Raw genomic sequence first — 25,956 nt, 5'->3', positions numbered from 1 at the left:
ATGTATGTGTGTCTCATGCAAAGGTATAAAGGACTGAGATTCCTGAAAAGAAGAGTGCAAGAAATGTTTTCATCATAAGCTTCCCAAAGTCACTGTTTGCAGGCGATGGTACTTAGTTCTGGGTGTTTTACCAGAAATCACCTTGTATTTTATTGATATATTTTGCACGTATCGTAGGATTAACATGGCTCGGTCTCCAGCCATCAAATAAGTTCATCATTTAAGTTTTGTGAAAAATGCCTGAAAGAGTTGCTGTGTTTTGCAGAGAAATGGTAAAAAGTCCATATTGACTCACTACTAAGCTCCTTCGCAGTGCAAAATGCACTCCTTTTGAAAATAGCCACACTGCAAACACTGAAGGCTTACTAGAAATGCAGAAAATGAGAAGTATGAGTACATGCACCCAACTTGCCAGATATTTTTCAAAATAGCTTCGGAAAGATTTTTTTAAATTATGGTATTTTAAGGAAAAAAGCAAACCTAATAATGCTTTAAGTAGAAGCTGTATGTGTTTGTGAAAAGAAAAGCTTCTAGGTAACTGGGTTTACAATATTCATTAGCTTCTGGGACCAAATACAAAGAAACTGAGATTTTTGGTTCCAATAATTGAGATATTTTAGTTCAAGAAACCCAAATGCGTCTGTGCCGTTAGGTGGATGGCCAAGTACACGGATGGGTAAGGGCTCCGACTGGCGCGGGCCACTCTTGCTCTCGTAACAGTGTGAGACAGCTGACGTTGGCCGGGGAGGTGGTCCGGAAGCATGTGGCACGCTTGTGGGCGCCCCGGGGTGAGCTGTGGATGCCCACGGCTGCCTGGGCAGGACATGATGTGGCCAGGCCACAGCAAAGCAGGCGGGAATGCAGGCTGGGCCCAGCAGGGCGGACAAAGGTTCTGATGGACGCGTGGCTGCCTACGCCACGTGCGTGGGATGGACGCCAGAGGCTCTTAAGAGGGCCGTGGCTGTGTCCTCCTCGTGTCCCTGCTCTGGAAGGCGGAGAATGAAGTCGTTCCCAAGAAAACAGACACGAAGCCCTGAGCACGCAGTTGGAGGGCAAGTGCAGGTCCTTGGCCGTGGTCTGGAGCAGCCACGCACCCGGGCCAGCTGCTCCGCTGGAGGATGCTTGCTCACGGCCCGCTCGCTCTGCAAGGAGCGCCGCAAAGGATGGCTGAGCTCTGAGTCTTGACCGTGACAGTAGTTCAGCCTGGCCGCTGCCGACTGGGCCGCAGCCCTGAGTTTCGGGCAGCCCTCGGCGGCAGGGACACGGCGAGCCTGCGCGGCTTGCCCTCTGGGTCGCTGTGCTGAGAGTCACGCGGTTGTAACCCGGCGGTCCTCACCTCAAGGGGTCCTGAGCCATCAGGCCACCGCGTCTCAGCCCCGGGCCGAGCAGATCCCACCCCATCGCGCATCCCGCCTGTGTCACATTGAGTCCGTCACCATGGAGCACCTTTGTACACGACAGTGTTTGCAGCAGTCTGACAGGTAGGGCCTACGGGGGAAAAAAGGAGGGAACTATTAAAATTTAACAAAGGGAAAGTGAGTGGCTTAATTATGCCTTTCAAGAATGAAGCATCTGAGGCTCTTCCTCAATTTTCAGGCCCGGGAAGAGGAAGCGTATTTGATTGTAATGGCAGAGATCCGTTTCGAGTCTGGTGGACCTGCTGCGTCAAGCATTTACACACGCTCTTGAAGATGGTGTTAGTAGAAATAGATTTAAAGTGTCAGTGCCAGGTGCTCCATATGGTCCGATGGCCCAGCGGAAGATGCAGGGATGGGAGGAAGATTCAAACAGCGGTGAATGCAGTAGTTGGAGAAAGAGATGAGGTCTGCAGAGACCTGATTTATGACAGAGTTGGGAAAAGATAGACAGGAAAGGCCGGAGTAGCAGAGTGGACTTGCTTTCAAATAACGAGATGCCAGTGCGGCGGAAAAACCAGGAATGGAGCCGTTAGCTGAGAATATGTAGAGACTCTGATAAGGGAGAAGCAACACGCTCGTAGCTTCACACTGACTCCGTCACATCTGCTGTGTGGGGAATAGTCTTACATTTTGAGCTGTGACAGTCTGCTCCATTATGTTTTACCAATTAATAAAGGGAGAAGAAACAACAAATAGTCTTTAAATGAAACCAGCCAAGAGAACAGCTACGCAGAAGGCTTCAGCACTGTGACGCGGCATAAACAGAATGGTCTGGTGGAAACCTACTCAGCGTCTAATTGGCTATGAAGGCAGAAGGTTAGACAAAGGAGTCAAGGAAAAGTCTTGCTATTTTTCAGAAAAAGCAAAAAAAAAAAAAAAAAAGGGGATCCATCAGCTAAGAAACTTTCTTCAGTCTTGTTTTTTTCAGATCCTGGTTAGAAAATAACTCAACAAACTGGATTTCAAGTCCAGCAGCTTGAGTGTTACAAAATCATATACTTGCCCTTTTTAAATACCTCAAATTATTTGAGTCAGTTGAGAGCTACTTATTACACAATTTTATTGCTGTGACTGCTACCGTAGGACTATAATACAGGTAAGAAAAATAAAAGGCATATAAAAACCAACTAGTTTCTGGGGGACCGTTGTGCACGTGGGCATCCATGCATGGTGGAGTTCCTACGCACACATCATAAATTAGGGGAGCCTACCCAGCAGCTAGTTCAGCTGGTTGAATGTCCCGTTCACAGTCTCAACAGCAGGCAGTTAAACCAACTGCCATGTGTTGACCTATGCTCATCATTTCCAACTCCAATGAAGTTGTTGGCATCATGCATTTTCACAACTAGATCAGATCGGCTCTACGGCAGTTATCCAACACTTCGTAACCAACGTGATCATGGCCAAAAATCCTAAATGAACTTCTTGTTGCCTGTATAGAAGAGATCTAAAGCTGAAGTTATTAGCTGAAGGCCACTCAAAGGAAAATGTGATCATGGCCAAAAATCCTAAATGAACTTCTTGTTGCCTGTATAGAAGAGATCTAAAGCTGAAGTTATTAGCTGAAGTCCACTCAAAGGAAAATGTGATCATGGCCAAAAATCCTAAATGAACTTCTTGTTGCCTGTATAGAAGAGATCTAAAGCTGAAGTTATTAGCTGAAGGCCACTCAAAGGAAAAAAGGGGTTTGAGAAAAAATTTGAAGAAAAGAGGCCGGCAGTACAACTCAGGAGACTCAGGGAAGTAGTTTTTATTAATGAACAGCAATGGGCACCCTTGACACTATCACCCAGCGGCCAAGACGGCGGGACGGAAAACAACTTGTAACCATAGTCAACAAATGGAAAAGACAACATGGTACCTTCTGTTTCAAAATCGGTATCACTCTCTTATCACCTTCTACCGTTCTCTCCCTAAGTGCAGACTCATCGGTGGTCAAACACTAGAGAGAAGCAATTGAACACTCGAATGCCAAACACCAATATTTAAATTAGCAGCTTTTGATTACAACGTGTCTGAGCTGATTCTCTTACCTCAAAGTATATATGAATTTCATGGACTCTGGGGTGGGGAGAGTTCCTGGTAGACTAAGTTTTGAGCATAGGATATAAAGAAACTGTCTCCTCCAGTGGTGAAAACCTCCAGTAGTTGACTTAACATACACTCTGTGCCCATCAACATAGAGCACTAGGAGTAATTACCTTGTTTGTCTCTACTGACAGTCCCATGAGATAGTTTAGCAAAGCCACCATTGCCATCTTATTGATTAGGATACTGATGCCCAAAAGATGACCTGACTTGTCCATGGTCACACAACCTGCAGGAGCAGAATCCATGGAGAATGCTCAGATCTACGTATGCCCTCCATCCCAATTCTCTTGACAGCGTACTTACTGTTCTGGCCTTTAAAATTGTCTTCTCTATGAAGGCTTTATTATTATTATTATTTTTTATTTATGTATGATAGTCACAGAGAGAGAGAGAGGCAGAGACACAGGCAGAGGGAGAAGCAGGCTCCATGTACCGGGAGCCCGACGTGGGATTCGATCCCGGGTCTCCAGGATCGTGCCCTGGGCCAAAGGCAGGCGCCAAACCGCTGCGCCACCCAGGGATCCCTATTTTTTTTAATTAATGCACTAATAGCATTGCATGTTAGATGTAGCAAGGATAGAGTACAGAAGGACCTTAGAGCTGTTCTGAACCAACATGGAAATACTAATTGTTTTTGAATGAATGGGTTACAACTGAAAATAGTATCTTTTCATAGAAAACTAATACTCACAGGTCATGATAGATTGCAGCAATTATGATGAATTCCAAAACAGAAGTAAAGAACAGTTGGGATTCAGATTTGCTAGATTTAGAGAACAATTTTTGCTAGTTTTCAGTGACATTTGCTACTATACCCAATTTGCCGAGGAATTAAACTCCCGTTCGTGTTTATCTATGAGACAATAATCCCTGACACTGTCACAGAAGAGTCTCGGGAACTTTTAAGACATATCGAATAAGACGCATGGAAATACTGAAAGACACTGGAGGCAGTGAGTAAAGCAAGCAAAGAAGTCGAAAGGCATTGTTTTAAGTAAGAAAATAATAATAAAAATATATAATATAGTATATATCATAATATACTATAAAAATAGTATATTATGAAATATAAATATATATTTATATATTATTTATAGTTATATATAAATATATATGTATATATATAATATAGTATAAAAATATCATATAGTATATGAAGAGTATTTTTAAAGTATATAAACCAAAAAAGAAGTATATAAACTTCAATTATATAGCTGGGAAGCCTTAAAAAAAAAAAAGTTAGGATCTGGTGTCTGATTTTGATAACAGTAGCATCTCTGTATGGAAAATAGAAACTTCTGCTTTGTCTTATCGAAGAGTTTCTGGGCTGTGCCTGTCTGGTCCTGAGCTCTTTCGTGCATGTGTGTGTGCTGTTAGTAAGAAATAACTTATAATAATACTTACCAAGAGGCCGACTCTTGTTTTCTGCTAGGTCGTGATCTCCGTCAGGGTCCTGGGACTGAGCCCATGAGGGACTCCACGCTCCATGGGGATTTCCCTCTCCCTGCCTGCCCCATCTCTAAAATCAATTAAAATCAATCAATCAATCAATCATTTTTAAAAAAAAGAGATGTTTAAGAAATGACTTATATTAACAAATGTGCTGGTATTTTGTTGACAAGAAAAAGAATGCTGTATTGCCTGGACCTTTTCCTGTTTGTGGAATATATGAAGCAGTTTTTTTTTTTTTTTCTGTGCGTGTATGTTATTGTTTTGTTTGTTGCTTTTTTGTAAGACTTGTAAAAGCTCGTAAAACTCTGTGTGTGTTTGAAAAAGGCTTTGTAAACATTTTTAAAATCCACTAAAAAATAAGAGAATGCATCTGTTGGTAAACCTTTCAAATTTTAAGAACAAAGGGTCACTATTTGGCTTGTATAGACCTAGAAAATTTGATCTCCCTTATGCAGAATAGACTTTTTAGGCCCTCCAAAAGTCCTTATTCTAGAAAGTAGAATTCTGTTCCTCAATTAACCCATTTGTCTCTAGTCATAGATTTGAATTGCTCTGGAACTTGACTGTTTCTAACCAGCAGCTCCATCTTAAGACAACAAACAAACAGAAACACAAAAATAAAGCAAACCCTATCCTGTAAGTAAAGGGAGCTGGGAGCACAGGACTGCCTATGAGGTCTCCTACCTCAAGTTGCAAAGGCCAACTAGGTAATGGGACTGAGACGTGGGGTTCACTCGCCTTTAACCTCTGCACGTGGCCAAGGTCAGCCGCGTCTGCGCTTGACCACTGGGCTGGCCCCTGCGGCTCAGGGCTGCTGGAGAAGAGCACTGTCAGGTGACTAAGGCCCAGCCTGGTGCTCAGGAGCCTGTGTTGTGGGCATCCTTAGCCTCTAACTAATCACGTGGAACTTCCGCTCTGTGTCTCAGTTTTCTTGGTAAAATGAAGAAGTTGTACTTGAGCAATGCTTTCCAAAGCTTTTTAGCAGTGGAACAGCTTTTTACAATGAAATCGTCTACAAAGCCCCAGTGTAGAAAACAGAAATGCAGAGGCGCTTGCCTGGCATGGACAGAAGCTCAGCTGCCACTCGGTGGTCTTGGCCTAGAGATAGTTCACAAAACCCTTAGTTTCAGCGGAAGGCAATTTGAAGATGCCTCAAAGAGCTTAATAGTAAAAAAAAAAAAAAAAAAAAAAAAAAGAGCTTAATAGTGCTTAAAAATTCTAAAAAATGTAAAAATTTAAAACTTACCCTCTACAGCTTATAAGTACAATGACACAAGAAGGTGCTTTGCATTAAAATGGCCTCAGAACTTTAGTACAGCCTGTTGCTTTAAAGAAGCAATTTCCAGTCACTTGCAAAAAGGAGTATTTTACATTTTCCTCAAGGCTTTGGATCACTGAAGTCAGACCAGGAGCTGCAGGAGGGGCTGGGAGTATGCCAAACAGGTGTGAGAGGACGCGGGGCTCAATTATCTCTACCTCCTCCCGGCCCCAGCCCCCAAAGGAATATACAGATGAAGGAGCGTGAGTGCACTGAGCATGAAGGGAAGGAGCACCATTCTTTTGTCTCCTTCCCAGAACTCTCCAAACTCTGAAAATAAGAATGTAGGAAGGTCCATGATGGCAGTAATCGGCTTAGAGAGGCATTCTTTGCATTCGACAGGTAGATCATAAACTGAAGCTGATCAATCCCAGCTTACAGAATTTTAAAACTGTGAATTCCAGAGATTCTTGTTTGATGAGTCATATGGAAATAGACTCCTCTCTCTGTTCTTTTGTGGTGTCTTTGCTTTATTCTTCTCTTGCGTAACAGCAGGAAACGTGTACAAGGCTTGCAAGATCCTCACCTTGCCCTCAACTGTAGTGTCTTATGGCTTCCCACTTCATGCATTCAAAGCCTTAAGCAAATATGAAGAGTCCTGTGCATGAAGAAGAGAAATCGTATTTTCCACCTTCTTAGAAATGAAGCATTCCTTTGGGCTTGTAGAGAAATGCTTCTTGTATCATGAATTAACTGTTGAGCACCAGGAATGCAGCATCGCTACCAGCTGGTTGAGTGTTGGTGATGAAAATGAAGAGGGCTTTCCCCTTTGGCCAGCAGCATTGTTATGCGTGGGTAACACAGAGCGTTGGTAGTTCTTGAAGGTCTGGTTCGAGAGCAAATCAACTGTGAATTGTAGGGAAATTTTATTGCTGCTTCCCAGAAAGGGCATGGTTTATTCCTAACGTTTTGATTCCCTCCTGGTATGGTGTGCATTATTAAAAAGAGAATTTTGGCAAAGTAGGTAATAGTGGGGGAAGAGCTGCATTTTTAACAACAGGTTGGTTTGGGTTTGGGTTTTGGTTAAATAGCCAAAACCTTCCTCCAAGCTACCTGGCTTGTATTTTGCTACTAGCCAAAGCCTGTTGGAAATACTCGCAGCCCGTGTTTGTTATACTGTGGCTGCGCTGCAGTATGTAAAGTGCTTATTAAGTGCTGTGGTTATGAATCACTTGAGAGCCCCATAACATTGTTTACTGGCTTGTTCTGTTCTGTGTTCCTATTCATAGGATATCAATAACAAGAGTGACAGCTGACATTTCTCTTGCTAAGAGGTCTGTCCTAAATAATCCCAGCAAGAGAGCAATAATTGAACGTTCGAACACTCGGTCCAGCTTAGGTAAGATGTTTCAATGTGGTCCTTCTCCAACTGTGCTTTCAGAGCGGGATGACACGCGTTGCGTTTATGAATGTCTTTTCCAGTTTGCTCCCCATTCTGAATGGGGAAGTGCCGATTGACTGAAGAGCATGCTATCCATGGAAAAGAAGGGAACTTAGTCCTACAGCAGCCAGAGCCTCCTTGCTCAGCTCTAGTCAGTGAGTTAGTCTGGTGGGAGGAATCCTCACGGGCTCCCCTGGGCTCCTACTGCCTAACCACGGGGAGCCATGCATCTCCACTCTGCCCAAGCTTCTCAGTGAGGCTGATGATCTCTGTCATGCCTGAGTCACAGCTGACACGAAAAGAAATGAGTTGTTCAACCTTCCCAGATCTTTAGAAGAAAGCTAGATAATGGTGTCTTAGGGCTGCTTCTGCCATGAGCTTAGTGGGACCCAGAATAGCCTCAGCCTCCGGTGGAAATAGCAACGAGCATTAATAACATGCAGGGAACTTAAATGCATCTTTCCTGGAGCACAGTCAGAAAGCATCCCGAAGGCCACCATGATCGAGAAGGGGAAAATCCCATAGTGTTATGGGATTGCAGGATTCTCGTCTCAGGAGTTGAAGAGTGAGTCTTGCAGACACAAAAGGGTGAAGTGAGGTGAAAGGGTTTTTTTGTTGTTTAAGGTTTTATTTATTTGAGAGAGAGAGAGAGAGAGAGAGAGAGAGAGCGCATGAGCAGGGGAGAGGGAGAAGGGAGAAGCAGGCTCCCCGCTGAGCGGGAAGCCCAACGTGGGGCTCGATCCCAGGACCCCAGGGATCATGACCTGAGCCGAAAGCAGACCCTTGACTGACTGAGCCCCCCAGGTGCCCCAGAGTGAAAGTTTATTAAGGGCAGGTGAGAACAGAAAGGAAAGAAAGCTCTAGAGCAATGGGGGTCCCGAATGGGTTGCCACTGTGGGCTTTCACAGTTGAGAGTTGACCGGGGAACTTAATCTTCTTGACGTCTCTACCCCCGAGAGCACCATGTTTACTTTTTCTTTGAAGTCTGGTCATTTTCATTAGTCCAGCGGTAGCTGCTGTGTAGAGATATCTCGTCCCTGACGTTTAAGATAAATGAGGTAGACTCCCCACTTTCATTATATTCCCTCTTCTCTGGTTTTGTGCACCTCCACATTTTCCACATCTGGGATTTCTGTGAACCTGGAAACATAGCCCCCTGTGTGAGCCTAGTCACGTAGCCCCAGCCTGTCTCTCCCTCGAGCCCCGCCTGTCCCTGACTCAACGTGGAGCTAGCCACACAAAGCCACGTACGAACAGGACTGTGGAAGACGGAATCACCATCCCCAGAAACAAGTCCACACTGCTGGGGAATCACGGCGCTCCTCTTGAAAGCCTGTTAGTGGTTTCGGTGATCGCCAGGTGTGGCGTGGTCCCCTTGTAACTTTCTAGGAGTCTCTTGTGCATTCATATTCTGAGGGCCGCTTGTTTTCCTCCCCTCTTCCTCATGGGAAGGGTGGGAAAGAGAGGGATGACCCCTTAAACGACTGAGATGATGATAGAAGACAAAAAAATTCCAAGAGAGCTTGCATGCCCAGGCATCCGCTCAAGAATTTGTTGAAGGCTGAGTCTTGACCCTGAGCCAAGAAGTGTAGAGATTAGAAGGAAGCTACGAAGTATCATCTCTACATTCCTGGCATGGGGTTGGTACATGGTAATTGTTCAATAGATGTTTGTTGGGTGGCTGCTTTATGAAAGAATGTTAAACATACCAAATGGAATAGTTGTCGGTCCCGGTGAGAGCAAGACCCTGGACCTCAGCAGCTCCTTCCTTAGTTCAATATTTAGATCCTTCACATACAGAGTGGAACACTCTTAGAGACACAGTACTTTGACCTTGACGAAGTAACAATGGAAGAGTTAAAAAAATAAATAAAACCAATGGAAGAGTTAATGATGATGCTTCGGCTTAGGTGACTGACCAAAGGTAAAGACTGTGGGAGCCAAGAGTGCCAAGTGAGGTTGAAGATTTCTTAAACAAGCATCCGTTGTCTGCTCTCCTGTGTTCCACTCTCCTTCTCAATCCACAACTTTTAATTACTCCTCCCTCTGATGTATAATGAGAGGCTGAGAAGCACTTAAACACATACGCCAGGTTGCCTGCCTCGAACCGTCTACCCCAGCCAAGGGTCTCATGGATATCCTTGGAAGTCATTCTGTATAATCCAGGCACCTGTTTGAGTCAGTGGAGTAGAGTTAGTGTAAATATTGAGGCCAAAACAAGACAGATGTCGGTTCACTGGTTTTTCCCCTTTGCTTTACAAATTCATATACCTACAGTCATTAGAATTAATTTAATGGCAGTCTATTAACATAACCACTACGTGAGCCCATTATGTCCATTTGCCTGCCTGTTAATGTACATTTGTGCATTCCCTCATCACATGTTCACTACTGTGTGCCACACACGGTATGCTGGACTTAGGAAGTACAAACATAACTAAGAAAAAATATCTTACCCATAAGCCACCGGGAGGAAGGGGCAGATGGTTACAGTTCTGTCTGATAATGGAATTACGAGCAAAGAGCTAGGGATATAAAGAAAGAAGAATAGGGAGTAAGAGGTATCGGAGAAGACTTCAGAGAAGTTATATTTGAGCTGATTCTTCAAAGCACACAAGAATGTGCAAAGGCATCAGCATGTAAAAATCATTACATGATTGATAAACAAGTAGTTTGTGCAGAGCACACTTAGAAAGGGGGTTGGGTGGCATGGTTTTGAGAGCAACAGGGGAAAAGACTGGAAAAGTAGGTTGAGGCCAGTGTGTTAGGGCTCAAAGTACACCTTGCTATATAATTGATATAATTGATAATATCCAAAAGTTTTCCAAAGTCAAATTTGGAAATTTGGATTCAACAGTTGACAGTTTCTTTACTGCAAGGCTTCTGAGAGCCACTAAGATGTGAAGAGTAATGCGTGTTTGAAATTCCAAAAGAAATTATTAAAGCCTGCAATATATATTTTGCAAAAAAAAAAATCTCTTTTTCCCCTTAGGATATCTTAAAGGATTAGTGTTCGAGGGTACTCACTTTGGGAAAAGTTGCTCTGAACCCAAAGGAGCCATTGGTATAGATTAATTAAGCATTTGGATATAAGAAAGATCACAGGGGACAGAGATGCTGGAGAGAGGTGGGTCTAGAGGGTCATGGTCACGTTATACAAGTGTTCACTGAGGTTTTCCAGCACCATAGTCCCTGACTTCTCAGGGCCCCATTAGTCTGGGGTAAGATCATGATGAAGCTTCCTTTGGAACCTTCTGAGAATCAGCTTGGGAAGTCAAGATTACTGGGCTTGCCTAAAGTTTTTCTTTAAGAAAACGAGCTATGTAGGGATACACACCATTCTCTTTTTCAGACATACAGTTTATGTACTGAATCATGATCCAAATACAGGCCACTCTGTAGTGTGGCCTCTGCAGCCTCCCGGCCTTCTTGCCCGAGCACCTTCCACCCATGCCAGATTGCCCATTGCCTAAGAGTCCTGGCAGGGCATGTGCTTGCCCTCTGCACGGGTCAAAAACCACATTTACCTCATTGCTGATGCAGAATAAATAAGGCCAGGTATTTCTGTGTTATTTATACAGTGTGCCTCGAGGGTTCTTTGTTCCAGAGCAGTCCAGTTTGCCTCACTACCTTTTTGCTACTTCAGAAGACATTTATATTCAGATTGGAAACTTAAAGCAATGCAGACTTGTTCTGCAACAGTCCTGGCGGGGAGGTACCTTAACCAGTGGCAATTTACTGGCAACAGCCAATGGAGATCCTACCCCAACAGCCTGAGGCTGAAATCTACTACAATACAAATACACTTTATTTTCTGAACTTCTTGCATAAGAAAAATCTCTCTCTCCCCCTTTTTTTTTTTTAACTGTTTTGACATGTGGGAAAAAAGGGACAGGTATGTTATTATTACTAACAAATGTAGTATGTGACTTAGGAGTTTTGCAAATGAGCCTAATCGTCCAAATTCTTTACACAGATGTCTTGGGGTCGAGTCACATTTCAGAGCAATATGAAATCTTTCAGACCATTGGGATTGGATAATATGAAAAACGATAGCTATGTTGACTCTCTAAATTCATGTTTCTAATACAAATCATGCATTAAACATCAGTGATTTTGTGGGAAGAATTTAATGCCCTTATGCAAAGCCCCAGAAAATAGAATTACGTAACAGTCTTGAGCATTCATGATCTGGTGCATCCTGTCATTGTGTTGGGTTATGGAAGGGACAGCTTTTGGTGGGTGACATGAACTCGAATACATACTGGATAAGCAAAATAAATCATGGCATTCTGGTAGAAACCCTTTCCAAAGAGCATATTTCAAGCAGCATCACCTCTTTCTGAGGCCATCTTTGAAGCAACTCATATTAGGTAACTTTGTCTACTCTGTAATTTAAATGCGATTACAACATTGCTAGGTCACACCTATAATACACAGGCCAAAAATAAAAGTGAGTGAAAAGCAAAATAAGATCATCTCTGGACATGACCCAATAAATCAGATGATTCATAAAATATATATGAAAAAGTTTTTTATGTCTTAGAAAGCCAAATTATGTGGTTTTTTTTTTTTTTGATAATCTGCTTTGTTTTAAAAATAACTGGATTGCTTCAGACATGGAAAATAACTAGATTTTTTTTTTTATTTGACCAGTTTCACACAGAGATTTGGGTCACTTGGCTGTTACAGCCAGTTGAATAGATTTTCATTCTCAAGGCATTTCAGCACTTATAATATAATTGGCCTTAATTTTGTTTTTTTGTTTTGTTTTGTTTTGTTTTTTTAATACTGGAGATTATGCCTTAGACCACGTGTACTAACCCTAATACTTCAATTAAGACATAGCAAAATGTTAGTTATAAGAGTAGACCCAGACATTTAACCTTGGATACAAAAATGTACATATCAGTCAAAACATAAATTGTGGGATTTTAAAAACATTAACAAAATATTAATATATAAATTGTTGATTAAAATATTTCAGTATAATTTGCTTTCCATGTGATGTTGCTCTGCACATGTTATTTCAGGTCTTTACTAAATATGGTTTCAGCTTTTAGAGCTAAAGTAAAAGTTCTTTAGCACAAAGCAGCAATCATAAACAACATAGCTATACAAATAGGTAAATTTCAGGGCAAGTGTAAGAAGTGAGTTAAGAGAGCCATCTCTTTTTTTTCACCAATGTTTTGGTTTAATGCAAAACTCAACACATCTCTCCCTCTCTTTAGAAAAGGTCTTAATAGAAGAATGAAATTAAAAATGTTCTGTTTTGCGATATAGACAGCTAAAAGGGGTACTATGTTTTCAAATATAAGAATTAATAAAAATAACCATGTCCTGTTTATTATTTCTCCTTTCAGCGGAAGTACAAAGTGAAATTGAAAGAATCTTTGAGTTGGCAAGATCTTTACAACTGGTTGTTCTTGATGCAGACACCATCAATCACCCAGCACAACTTATCAAGACTTCTTTAGCGCCAATTATTGTTCATGTAAAAGTCTCATCTCCAAAGGTAATTAGATCATTTCTGCCTTAAGGATTAGAAGCTCATTTCTTTTGAAATATTCTTTGCGCTGTGCTTTTTTTTTTTTTTTAGTAGGTAATGAGAATATCTTACCGAGACCCTTTCTCATGGGCAGTTTTTAATTCCCACAGTCTGAAATTCTAAGATAGCAAATAAAGAATAGCCATTGTTTTGAAGACGGTCATTCTCTTGTGTGGTTTCCCCCGCCAAGCACTTATACACGAGTATAATAGAAACAAAAAATTAAGAAAGGTGAGGAAAAGTAAGGTACGGCTTTTCAGAGACTTTTGGTTCTATTTTAGTAAATTTCTTGGGTGATGTTGGTTCCTGTAGCACCTATATTCTGACCTCGGTTGAGAGAGTACGTAGTTCAGGAAAGGCATATACATTTGCCATATATAAAGTCAAATATCATTGTATAAAATCTCTTATAGAAAAGTTAGGGATCCCTGGGTGGCGCAGCGGTTTAGCGCCTGTCTTTGGCCCAGGGCGCGATCCTGGAGACCCGGGATCGAATCCCACGTCAGGCTCCCGGTGCATGGAGCCTGCTTCTCCCTCTGCCTGTGTCTCTGCCTCTCTCTCTCTCTGTAACTATCATAAATAAAAAATAAATAATAAAACTTTAAAAAAAAAAAAAAAAGAAAAAGAAAAGTTAAAGATACCTATATTCATGTGCTCAGGTTGGGTTCTCCAGGGAGTAGGGTATTCTGTGATTAAACATAATGGAATGTCTGCAATGTATCTTTATGCCACAAAGGTAGATAAAAATAAAAGCGAGACAGCCTCAAATTGGTCTCTTTTGATTTGGGTGTTCTTTCATTTTTAAGAAGTGATGATATTCTAAAAAGTTAATATGAAACAGATATCCTAGGGAGGTACTACCTTAATAATTAGTTTATTTTTAATGCCTCCAAGAGTGCAATTTAGCACTAAAATGCCAATTCAGCTTCCAGCCAGAGCTGTAGTCACCTCTCACAGATGGAGAATGTCTAAAGAAGCTGTTTCCTTCCCCAGCCCCTCAGCCTTCTATCTCTGCAGGCACTGGTTCTGCACAGGATGGACCTGAGAATCTGGGGCAAATCAGGATCTTTTGGGAACCGTTAGAATGGATTGAAATGGCCTTGACCACCTGGAGGTCTCTTTGGCCCAGAACTGAAGGGGATTTGAGGACCCTTTGTTGCAACAGAATAGATTTCAACCTCTTTTGTCTGCTGCCCCCGCCACATGGGGTCATTAAGTGTAGGAACAAAAAAAAAAAATTAAGTGTAGGAACGGGGGCTCCTGTGGACATGTGCGCAGAGGCATTTTAGAGCCCCACGGACTAGTACTGTCTGGGAGTGAGAGCCCTGTTCCAGCTAAAGAAAATGGAAAGGAGAAGGGAGCATATGGCAAATGCAGTTATAGCAGGACCCAAATGACACAGCCAGTCACTGGGTTATGTTAGCAATAGGCCAGTGCAAATGTCTTGTCTAGATTCCTATCATGAAATCATCTTATTGATGTAAACCGGAACACCTCCATAATGACCAGTGACCAAAAGGACCAGATACATAAATGACTAATATTTATCTGATATTGAGTTAGTGAACTAAAATATTCTTTAGCTGAATTTGGACATGAATGACCTGGTACAGATGAGTTCCTCCACTTTTGCAGAGCTCTCTTTGAAATCTCTGGGTAAAATCTAGGACGGGAGCTTGAGATCCCATCAGGACCTCACCCCGAGCGAGAATAGAATGAACGTATATCAAAGCCACTGTGAGAGCCAGTGTAGGGGGTGATGTCATTACAGAGTTTGCATATATGATTTTTCATATTGTATTTCCTCTCTATTAATACTCAGGGCTAACCAGGCTATAAAAAAGGCCTTGGTTTATTCATTTTTCTTTTAAATCATTGATTCATATCTTCTTCTACCAGGTTTTACAGCGGTTAATTAAATCCAGAGGAAAGTCCCAAAGTAAACACTTAAATGTTCAACTAGTGGCAGCTGATAAACTTGCACAATGTCCCCCAGTAAGTACCATTATTTTTTGTCTTAGTTGTTCTTGCCAAGACAGGAGAAGGTGGCATGGTTTTTGTTTTTTGTTTTCATATAACCATTGTCATTTTTCTGGAATGATGTTGAATGATATGTTGTCACAAACATAAAGGGTTTTTTCAGACAGACTGCTGCTGGCGTGTTGGCTACACACAGGCATCCAGAACTGGATGGTGTCTGCTGTGTACTAAGAAAGGAACCTAGTGTCCAGTGTCCCGTGTCCTTTCCTGCTCCTGGATTACTTCACAAACACTCAGCAGACTACTTAATCCAGTCATGTGGACATTTTTATGAAAAGAGAAAAACAAATAAACCATACTGATTTGACTTTCCTTTATTTTTTTATGCCGGAGCGTTCCAGTAGGCAGAAAAGATATGACCTTGGAGGTTGAGAATTTATGGGAACTAGAAGACCCTGTGGTCGTAGCAGATGAAGAGGTCAGGGTTAAGATGAAAAATCATCTCACAGCAACTTTTGCCCTAGTGCCATTGCCAGAAAATGGCTGCTGAGTTGAAAGCCAAGAAAATGGCAGGGATTCCAGGGGGTGGGGGCAGGTCACTGCTCCCCCCTGGGTCACCCGTGGCTGATGATGGGTGACTACCGCTCAGTTGACTTACCACTACTATGCCTGTGTCTCTCTAAATGAGTTCTCTGCCTTTCCTACTGATCTGATTTACTAGATTTTTAAATATATACTTGTGTAAGGATCATTTATACTCTGGGGAAGCATAAAATCTAATTCAGATGTTGCGAGAGATGATACAGCATAGCTGTTATAAGTATGGACTCGGGAGCCAGATTGCCTGTGTTCAGATCCACCCTGGTTTTGTGATCTTGTACAAGTACCTGCCTCACTGGGTTGGTGTAGAGATTCACTAAGTAAATATGTGATGAAGCTCTTAGGATGGGGCCTGGCGCATAATAAGCACCATCTAGGTGTTTGTATTACAGTTATCAGAGGTGCTTTGCATTATGCTGATCAGGTTCTGTAAGGATCTGTTCCTGTCTGGGTCACCGCAATATCTTAGTCCTTTATTACGGTAGGCCCGCAGTAAATATTTATTGAATAAGTGAATGAATGAAAGGCAATATGAGTATGATGCCTCCTTTTATTGGATGCTTATTAGATAGGCCAGACGTTGTGCTAGATGCTTTGCATAGATGCTCTCTAACTGCCACTGCTACCTAGTAAGGTAGGCAGTATTATCCCCATTTGGTAGCTGAGGCAACTGAAGGAAGAGAAGTTAAGTGATTTTCCTAAGGTCACACAGCAAAGTAGGATTAGATTAGGTCTACCTGGCTCCAAAGCCAGTTTCCTGTCCTCACTGTCCCACCCACCTGTGCACACCGCTGGTTACCTGCCCGCCGATACCGTGGGTAGGTTGGAGTCCGCGGAGTGCTATGTTAGGAAGTCGGACTTCACAATGCCTGTGAATGAAGTCCACTCATGGAATGGAATGTGTACTTAAAGCCCTGTGTATAAATAGAAGAATGTATTACCCGGCCCCTGACTCTATAATCCTTACAAGCTAAAGGGAGTTGACCTTTACCAAGTCCTACCAAAAGCTAGGACTATGCTGTTGATTCCAATGAATAGGACAGCCTTACAAAGACAGCTGTGTCAGTTTGGGTCTTCCGGGGAGCAGACACCTAAATGGAATTACTGGAGAAAATGCCCATGGAAGACTGAAAGAGAAAGGGGAAAATAAATAAATAAATAAATAAATAAAAAATAAAAATAAAAAATAAAAAAATAAAAGAGAAAGAGGACAGAACAGGCCAGGAGAACCTTCTGACAAGACCAGACATAAGTCTGATCTCATGAAAGGAAAGGAGGAAAGAAGGAGAAACGGATGGGAGGAGCTCAGACTGAGACGTAGCTTTCTGGCACGTTGGTCCCATGCAGGGCAGAAATGTTCATGCTCTAGTTCCTGTGCTGTGCTTAGGCACTGGCTAGGAGCAGCCTGTGGAGAGCATGGCATTGGCTTGAACGTTGTGGTCATTCCAGAAGGTGCCACAGTCTCCCCACTCCCACCCCACGCCCAAGGCTCTCTGCTGACCACACTCATCATGGCAGGTTTTCCAGGGTATCTGAGCATAGGCCTCTATGACCACCCTAGTTGATGACATCATCTGTACTTTCTGGAAGGGAAAGCTAAGTCCCCGACTGGGAAACTTGTTGGAGGTAACAGTTAGTAAACGGGCCCCAAGAATCAACCCTAGATCTGTCTGACTCCAACAAACCTCTGTTCACTGCGCCACTCCACCTCCACCCAGCTATGTGAGGGTGGCTGCATCTCTGGCCCCCAAAGTCGCTCTGCAAGAGGCATCTCCAGGATAGAACAAAGGCCACCAATGGTAAGAGGCAGTGGGTGGGGAAATCGAGGGAGTTGAGGGGGAGAATTCCAGTGCAGGCAACCATTGGCTAAGTCCGTGTGGTCCTTAAGGGTGGCTGTCCTGCTGCTTCAGACCTCGTGTGGAGTGGAGACCCTTGGTAAGGAAGGAGACCTGGAAGTCCCTACTCTCTGGGATTGGCAAGAGAGGCCCGCGAGAGGATGTGTCTCCCTCTTTTCCCCTCCTGTTGCTATTAATGGAACTTCCTGTTTGCTTTTGTTGAATCTAAAAGCATCCCCCACCCCCTTCTTTTGTTTCCTGAGTCAGTTAGCAAAATCTCTTCAACCGAATTAGGCTTTTTGGGAAACAAAACCCAGGAAGGGAAATGGAGAGCTGGCAATTTGCTGCCACAGCACCCATCACTGCCACCCTCCCACCCATCAGACAAGAAAACCCAGACCCTGCCACCTGCTAGAGTGGTAGAAAAGAAAGGGGGAAAGATAAAAGAGGAAAAATACAGATTAATATCTCAAAATTCACTGGGCATGTCTGTCTTCGCAGATGTAGAGGGATCTACACTGTGCACGTGGCCTGGTCCTGGGAGGTCCCTGAGGTGGCTGCAAGATCTTTTGGGAGCAGATCTGGGGGGACTGGAAAGTAGTTAAGCCTGTTTAATTTTATTGGACAGAGTAGAGTGAGCAGAGGCATTGACCAGGAGCGAGGCATTTCAGGAGTCTACTGGAATGCAAATGCCGGAAAGAACGGGATGGCTTTCTCAGCAGCTCCTGAGCTCCTGGAGTCTCACTGCACTCATTTGGAGGTGGGACAGGTGGAGCGGACTCTAGGAACAGATGTGAGTTGTAAGAGGAATCTCCCTTGGTGAAGGCTGAAGGCTAAGGTGTCTACAATCCTTCTCAACTGTGAGACTGATTCTATCTAGATTTGGGAAGTGATCAGGGGACAGATGTTGGCGAAACCATGAAGGCTGTGGAGCCCAAGGAAGAGGAGGGGATGAAAAGAAGCAGAAAATATATCAGGTTGAGTGACATCCTCGTTGTTTCAGAACGTCATTGAGCTCAGATACTTGTGTGGAATGATCCGTGGGCGTGCCTGAGGACGCGGCATCCGGGTCACCATAGGGTCAAGTCAGACAGACTCAAAATAATCAGTCGTCTCAATTCTGTGTGGCTCACCTACGAGAACTAAACTACGTTCAGCAAACACTCTCTAAGCGTCAGGCCTGCTACCTTGCTGGGTGCTGGGGATTCAAAGGCATGTTCCTGCCTTTGCGGCCTGCGTAGTCTAAGCAGTCTAACATTGAGAACAAACTGATGGTTGCCAGAGGGGCGGCAGGAGGGGGCGGATGAGATCGGTGAAGGGGGTTAAGAGGTAGAGACTTCCAGTCATAAATAAATAATTCACAAGGACAAAAAGTACCGCCTGGGGACTGTAGTCAATAATTTGTAATAACCTGGGAATCCCTGGGTAGCTCAGTGGTTGGTGCCTGCCTTCCACCCAGGGTGTGATCCTGGAGTCCTGGGATCGAATCCCATGTCGGGCTCCCTGCATGGAGCCTGCTTCTCCCACTGCCTGTGTACTTTGCCTCTCTCTCTCTGTGTCTTTCATGAGTAAATAAATAAAATCTTTAAAAAAAATTAAAAAAAATAATTTGTAATAACTTTCTATGGTGACAGGTGGTAACTACGTGTGCGGTGGGCGCTCTGCAATGCATAGGTCTTGCACCTGAAACTGATACAATATTATGTGCCAATTATGCTTCAGTGTTTCGAAAAGAGACTACAGTTGGCTAAGTCGACTGTTAGCAAACAATTTGGTAGATCATAGATAGTCTTACAGGTCTCACTTTATGAATCTCTGATAGATTCAAAGATTGGTTTTGATTAGGGTTTCTCTGAAGCCTCAGCACTACTGACATTCTCGGTTGCATAACCCTTCGTGATGGGAGCCCGTCCTGTGCCCCGCAGGATGTTTAGCCGCATCCCTGGCCAGTAACAGCTTCCAAATTGGGACAACCAAAAATGTCTCCAGACATTGACAGATGTCCCTGAGGGGGGAAAAGAAACCACTTCTGGTTGAGAACCACTAGTTTAGGTTAATACAGACAAATGTTGCGGTGAATGATGTTTTCAGACGTCTTAGTGATTTCTTGAAAGATAACATTTTAGGTGAATTAAACTTGCTCATTTTAATTTGCTCTTTTTGTAAGAGTGGGTTTATTAACATTTATTCCTAATAATCGTTAGAGAAAAATACTTGTGTCCTATTAAAATGGACGTATTTTAGCTGCTGAGAGGGTCGACAGTCGAGTAGTTGTGTGTATAATACGACACATCACCTCTGCAATAGCTGGAGCCGAGAAAATACATGTGCATCCTGACATGCAGAGGATACTGAGGGTGCCTTAGGAGTTCTCCAAACGTCAGGGATTCCCAAACGGCCTCATGCATGCGCTGGGAAGACAGCCTCCCTCTGCCGCAAATTCTTGTTTTACGTGACAGATCAGCGAACCTGGCGTATTATACAAGCAGCCAGGATAAGTAAGCTTACTTTGTATTTGACGTTTTCTGAGCCCTGTTTCTGTTATTAGACATATTCATTGGATGTTGTTTGACTAGCATCTGTAATGCTGAGAGGGAATTTTACACTCTGTGTTGGCGCAGGTAAAAAGAAAAAAAAAAACCTTTGGATCGTAAAAACTGGTGGTCATCTAAAAATGTGTCTGCGTTTGGCCCTGGTTGTTTTAAGACCATGATTATAACTGTCATTGAAAGACTGGTGCCCATTGTGTCACTTTAGTTGCTTTGGGAGGAGGCGCACTGCGCTCAATGGGCAACCGCAGCTGTGGCCGGAGAGTCGGCAGGTGGCAGCGGCCGCACTTCGCCAGGAAGGTAAAGGTCGTGGCGCTCAGGACGCCAGGTCTCAGGCGGCACCAGAAAAGCCAGCCCGTCGGTGGCAGCAGGGTGGACCCGGCCCAGGGGTTGCAGGCAGACCGGCGGCAGGTGCACAGCAGCGCTGCCTCGCAGCTGCGTCCTCCCACAAGCCGTCACCGTGGGCCGTGGGCTGCGGGCAGGTGCCGGGGGAAGAGCGCAACAGCCAAGCACTCGAGACCGTGCCGTGCAGACACAGCTGGGCTGCGAGGCTGTGCAGCAGCTGGGGGGTGCCGTGCTCCCTCTGGGGAACCCCTGAGCCAGTCCCACCTCCTCCTTGTTCGCATGAGGGGCCTGAGGCCCAGAGAGGGCACCAGCTTTTCCAGAATGAGGTCATGTGGGGGGCAGCCCCCAGGTGTGGCCCGCAGTGCGGAGAGGCGGGGGCTCCATGGCCAGGGCCCGGGGCAGGGGGAGTGCCTCGGGGTCTGCCACACGGTGACCCCGGGGGAGGGCAGACCCCCTGTGGCCCGGCAGTCGTCCTCAGACACCGGCTCCAGGCTAGGCGTGCTGGACGCTCATCGGCAGGTGCAGGGGGCTCCGGGCTGGGCGGGGCGGGGCCGGCCCCCTGGTCCCCCGAACCTGGATGTCAGGCTTCTCACATGGCAGCTCCTGGGGCCGCAGACCCACCCCCAAAGCTGGGGCGCTGGCCCAGACAACATGTGGCCTTGCCTCTGCAGCAGTCCGCCGGCCAGGTGTCAGGCCGTGCCCAGACTCAAGGCAGGGCCTCAGACCCCCGGGGTGGGGGGGGGCGTCAGGGAATCCATGGCCAGCTTTAACCTGCCATGGATGTCTCTTCTGCTTTTGAGATTTCATTTATTTATTCCTGAGACACACAGAGAGAGAGAGAGGCAGAGACCCAGAGGGAGGAGCAGGCCCCCTGTGGGGAGCCCAGCGGGGGACTCGATCCCGGGACCCCGGGGTCACGCCCTGGGCCGCAAGCAGCCGCTCACCCCTGAGCCCCCCGGGACCCCAGACGGTTCTACTCAGAAAGAGGGAAGACTTGCTTCATTGCCTGCCCTGGATCCCCAGAAGTGAGGACGGATGCAGACAGGAAAGACACCAATGAGACGCGGGCCGGTTTTTTTAACATGACCCGCCTGAGTGTCCAGAGCGTCCACCCGTGAACCACATTGCGAGAGCTCATCCTGCTTCTCCTGGGCTTCAGGGCCCTTTTCCTTTTCAGAGAAACTGGAAATAGTACAGGTAAGGGACTGACGTCCAGCTGCAGGTGCAGGTGACATGTCGCCCCCTGGTCCTGCTTTGTCCCGGGCCGCCTTATGTTGTGGCAGGTGACCCGTGTGCTCGGAGCCGCAGGGCTTGGGCAATGGCGGGGGTCGCGGTCCCTGCAGGAGGGAGCTCGCCTCCCGGCCCTGCACGCCTGATGGTGCCCGTCACCCTGTGGCCTCTGCGTCACCCTTCACCCCCTGGAACCGGCCAGGCTCAGCTCTGTTCTGCTGGCGCAGGGACGCTGCGGTGAGTGTGGTGGCCGGTGTCCCTGACCGCGCCATTGGGCACTAACGCCCCTGCCCTCTCCAGCTGTCCCAGCAAATTGTTTACCCGCCATCTGAGACCACCCGCCTGGGCGCCTCCGTCCCTGCGGAGCCCCGGGCGCCCGTGGCCCACTTCCTGACCCTGGCAGGGCCGCGTGGACCCGGTGCCTCTGCGCAGACACCAGCCTCATTGCCGTCGGCCACCAAGCCCGGAGACGCGAGTGGGGGAGAGGCCACTCCCCGCGCCGCTGAGGTTCAAAGCAGGGGACCAGGGGGTATGTGATCCATGCACGATCAGGATGCCAGCCCTGGGCCGCTGAGGGCTGGGCTGCAGCGAGGCCCCCGGCGCGGGCTCCAAGCAGGTGCCCCGACTTCAGGGGCTCGGGTCGCCGACAGTCCTTGCTCTCAGGTCTTGCGCCCGTATCAGTGGCACAGATTCTTTTTTTTTTTTTTTTTTTTTTTTAAGATTTCCTTTATTTATTCATGAGACACAGAGGGAAGACACATGAGGGAAGCAGAGACCCAGGCAGAGGGAGCAGCAGAGCGGCACAGGTTCCGACTGTCTTTCCCATTCAGCTTATTGAGGTTCAGACTGAGCCTAAGATGAGATTGCCGGGGCCCCGCAACACTGGGATGCTCCCTTTTTCCCTACAAGCCCCCCTAAATCTTTCAAGATTCTTTTAATTTAGTGTCCAGTTTCCCATCACTAGGTGACCAGTGAGTTAAGAGCTCAGGACTTCAAAAGCCTTAATAATCATGAGAATGCGTTTTGCAGTGTGAAAGAGGCAGCATTTGGCTACTTGATGGTCCCGATACACATTGGCCACGCGGCCCTTTGGTTTGGCCGAGTAGCGTCTGCCATTGTTCTTTTTAACGGCGGCAGATTTAGGATCTCTGTGTTCTAGTCGCAAAGAAATAAAAGTGTACTCATCCCTCTTATCCCTTCTTTCCTCTTATAAATAGGAGACGTGCCCCGCCTGAGGTTTTATCCAGGCACAATGAATACACGCGAAGCGACGCTCCTCCTCCTGTGGGAGACTTTATACATGTTTAATCTCATGCCTTGCTACTGTTCAATAATGTACCAACTTTTAAAAAAAGAGTAAGAATTAAATTGCAAAATTAATTTCTAAGTTTTATAAGCTTTTTATTAAGAAATGTTCAATAGCAACATCCCAGATAAAACACGCCGCCGATTATGGGTGAGGTTTAATGAGGCCCAGCCCTCTGCACTGGAATAGATGGGTTTTATAGTCGTAAGGAAGGACCTGGCCACTCGGTCTCAGCATCTCCCCTCCCAAAAGAATGTAAAAGACATGAATGGAACCTGGCCCAGTTCTCAATGTAGGAACTGAAAAGTGGTCTATCTTCTTCTTTTTTTAAATTTTGTTTATTTATTCATGAGAAACACAGAGAGGAGCAAAGACCCAGGCAGAGGGAGAAGCAGGCTTGCTGCAGGGATGGAGGCGGGACTCGATCCCGGGACCCCGGGGTCACGCCCTGGGCCCAAGGCGGACGCTCAGCCTCTGAGCCCCCTGTGGCCTATCTTCTGTAAAAATTAGGGTGACCAGCTGTTGCACGGCTCCCTGTACTTTCCAGAGTCAGTTACAGATCATCCCAAACACCCCAAAACACTGAGTCCCGGGCAGATCAGGATAGCGGGTGGCCCAGGTTCCCTGGGAAAGTGTGCGGCTCTGTAAGTGGGCAGCCAGACGGACTGTTAAGTCCTGAAGATTTTCCTACAAGACACTGCAGATCGTCTTCCTTCCCATCGGATTCCTCACCGGCCTGTGCCTTCCCGCGTCCCTGGCGTCTGGTGCTCTGAGCCACGGCGTGAGCCCGAGGCCTGGGTTTCTCTCCTCCTGTTATAAGGCGTTAGGATTTTATTCGTCCCCACAAGCTTATCCCGAAAAGGGACGTGCGGTGCCTGGTTTTGAGAGGGTTGGTTTCGCCTCCTCTGCTCAGGAGGCACTGATTTCCACAGCCACGTCATCTCGTCCGCTTCCGCTAAAGAAAATGTCCCATGGCACGATGTCAGAGGCGTTGGCCGGGGCAGAGTTTGCCGGCAGCCTCGGTCGCCCGGTGTCTGGCAGGCACCACAGCCCCGGGGGCAGGGAGCGCGTCCCCTCTTCCCTGTGACCTCCCCCCTACCCCTAGCCAGGCTGCAGGCCTCAAGTCCCGCAGGGTAAGGAGCTAATTAGCCTTGAACCTTTACGGTCTTGAAAACCCGGCAAAGCTGGTTCGCATAATGCATGGGGCTGCTTCCCTTTGAATGTCACGTATAATTTTTTCAAAAAAAAAAAATCTTTGCCCTTATACTCACATTCCAACACTCTGGCCTAATCAGCTGTGTTATGTCCCTCGCCGTTGAAAAGAAAAATTGTCTCGGGCACACGGGCTGTGAAAATCTTCTTAGTCGAAAATAAGCCGCATGTGTCAGTTTTCATCTAGACGCTGAAATTTGCTTTCCTCTGTGCTTCTGAGAGTGGAAAAGCAGCTTCAAATCATCTTCCGTCACGTAGCTGTCCTTTTCGCAGGTGCAAAAGCATCGTTTCCTAGAAATGATTGAGGCTTGAGCAAACCGCCCTGAGCTGATAGATACAAACCCTATCCATCGGCAAAGAGGGCACTTTATTAAAGTCACTTCTAATCAGGTGTGTGTTTGAGCGTGTGCAGTGTGACCGTGCAGCACGTGGAACGGCCAACGGGATAAAAACCTTCAGAGAAAAATACTCGTTAGTGGGGGCTGCTGCCCTGCTCTTTCCCCCTCCGGGCGTAGGGGTCCTGACTGTGCGGTCCCGACCCTCAGTCCAGGTGTCCCTGGAGGCTCCTTGACTTGGGCACTTATGGTAGCCCGCCGACGGGATTCTGAGGCTACGTGTCGTCAAGAACGTGGGGTGGCCCCGTGCGCTCCTGCTGGGTTAGTGCTGCGAGAACATTGCCATCGGGGGACACCAGGCAGGTCTCAGGGCTGACCCTTGTGACTGCTGATTAGCAAGGGGCTGGGGGCTTGGGGTTGCAGGAGGCAGGAGTCCCTGTGCGTTCCCCTCGATCTATCGTAAGGATGCGCACTGACTGGCGCCGTAGGGCCGGCCGTCGTCCCGCTGCCTCATGGGCCTCGTGGGTCTCTCACTGCGGTGGGTTCTTCTCTCTGCTTTATTCTCTTCCCTCTATGGATAGAACTCTTTGACTTGCTCGAAATTTTCCTTCCCTCCTATGTTTGACTTTCACCTACATCTCTGGGCATCCTTCTAAATTCAGAACTTGGAGGCTACAGCTCGGAACGTTCCCGGGCTCAGTCTCCTTATTGTTCTGAGTTAAAAATCCCACATGACTCGGAGGGTTAAGGGTTTGAATACTAGTCTCTGCCACTAGAAGGGAGTTCCTTGAGCATGGGGATGATGTCTGGATCCGTTGTCACTATGCTGACAATGCCTAGCGCAAAACACGTACTGAGTGGGTATTTTACCAATACAGAAGTCATGCCAGGAAACGTCTAACATCTACTAATAAGAGGAAAAGTGGTTTTTAAGATCTCAAGATTTAATGACATTTTCCCATCAATGTCCAAATGTGCCCTTGGTTGACTGTGCAGCACCTCCCTTGAGTTTCCTTTTAGCAATCACCAGGACAGCTCCTCAAATGTGATATTTGCTACTAGATGTTAGAAATGCTATTATCTGCATTAAGTGGAATTTTAGGTCTCATTGACTAAACCCTAAAGTACAGGTAAAATGGATTTTTCATGTCATCTGCAGGAAATGTTTGATGTTATACTGGATGAAAATCAGCTGGAGGATGCGTGTGAACATCTGGGGGAGTACCTGGAAGCATACTGGCGTGCTACCCACACAACCAGTAGCACCCCCATGACCCCTCTGCTTGGAAGGAATTTGGGCTCAACTGCACTCTCACCATATCCCACAGCGATCTCTGGGTTACAGGTATTGTCACT

The 25,956-nt window shown here is 45.9% G+C and overlaps 1 protein-coding gene across 2 annotated transcripts in view; it reads left to right on the top strand.

Moving 5' to 3' along the window:
* Nucleotides 1-25,956, top strand: part of CACNB4 (calcium voltage-gated channel auxiliary subunit beta 4) — a 221,826-nt gene that overhangs the window by 187,137 nt on the left and 8,733 nt on the right. For both annotated transcript variants that reach the window (XM_041739995.1, XM_041739996.1), the window contains 4 exons: nt 7,509-7,618; nt 13,024-13,175; nt 15,108-15,203; nt 25,760-25,945. In XM_041739995.1, coding sequence (XP_041595929.1) covers nt 7,509-7,618; nt 13,024-13,175; nt 15,108-15,203; nt 25,760-25,945 — 544 coding nt within the window. The remainder of the gene's footprint in view (nt 1-7,508; nt 7,619-13,023; nt 13,176-15,107; nt 15,204-25,759; nt 25,946-25,956) is intronic.

The sequence above is a fragment of the Vulpes lagopus genome, chromosome 24 (genome assembly GCF_018345385.1).
Source record: "Vulpes lagopus strain Blue_001 chromosome 24, ASM1834538v1, whole genome shotgun sequence".
In the NCBI taxonomy this organism is placed as follows: Eukaryota; Metazoa; Chordata; class Mammalia; order Carnivora; family Canidae; genus Vulpes; species Vulpes lagopus.
Note: the sequence above shows the minus strand (reverse complement) of the source record. Positions and strands in the feature narration are given on the sequence as shown.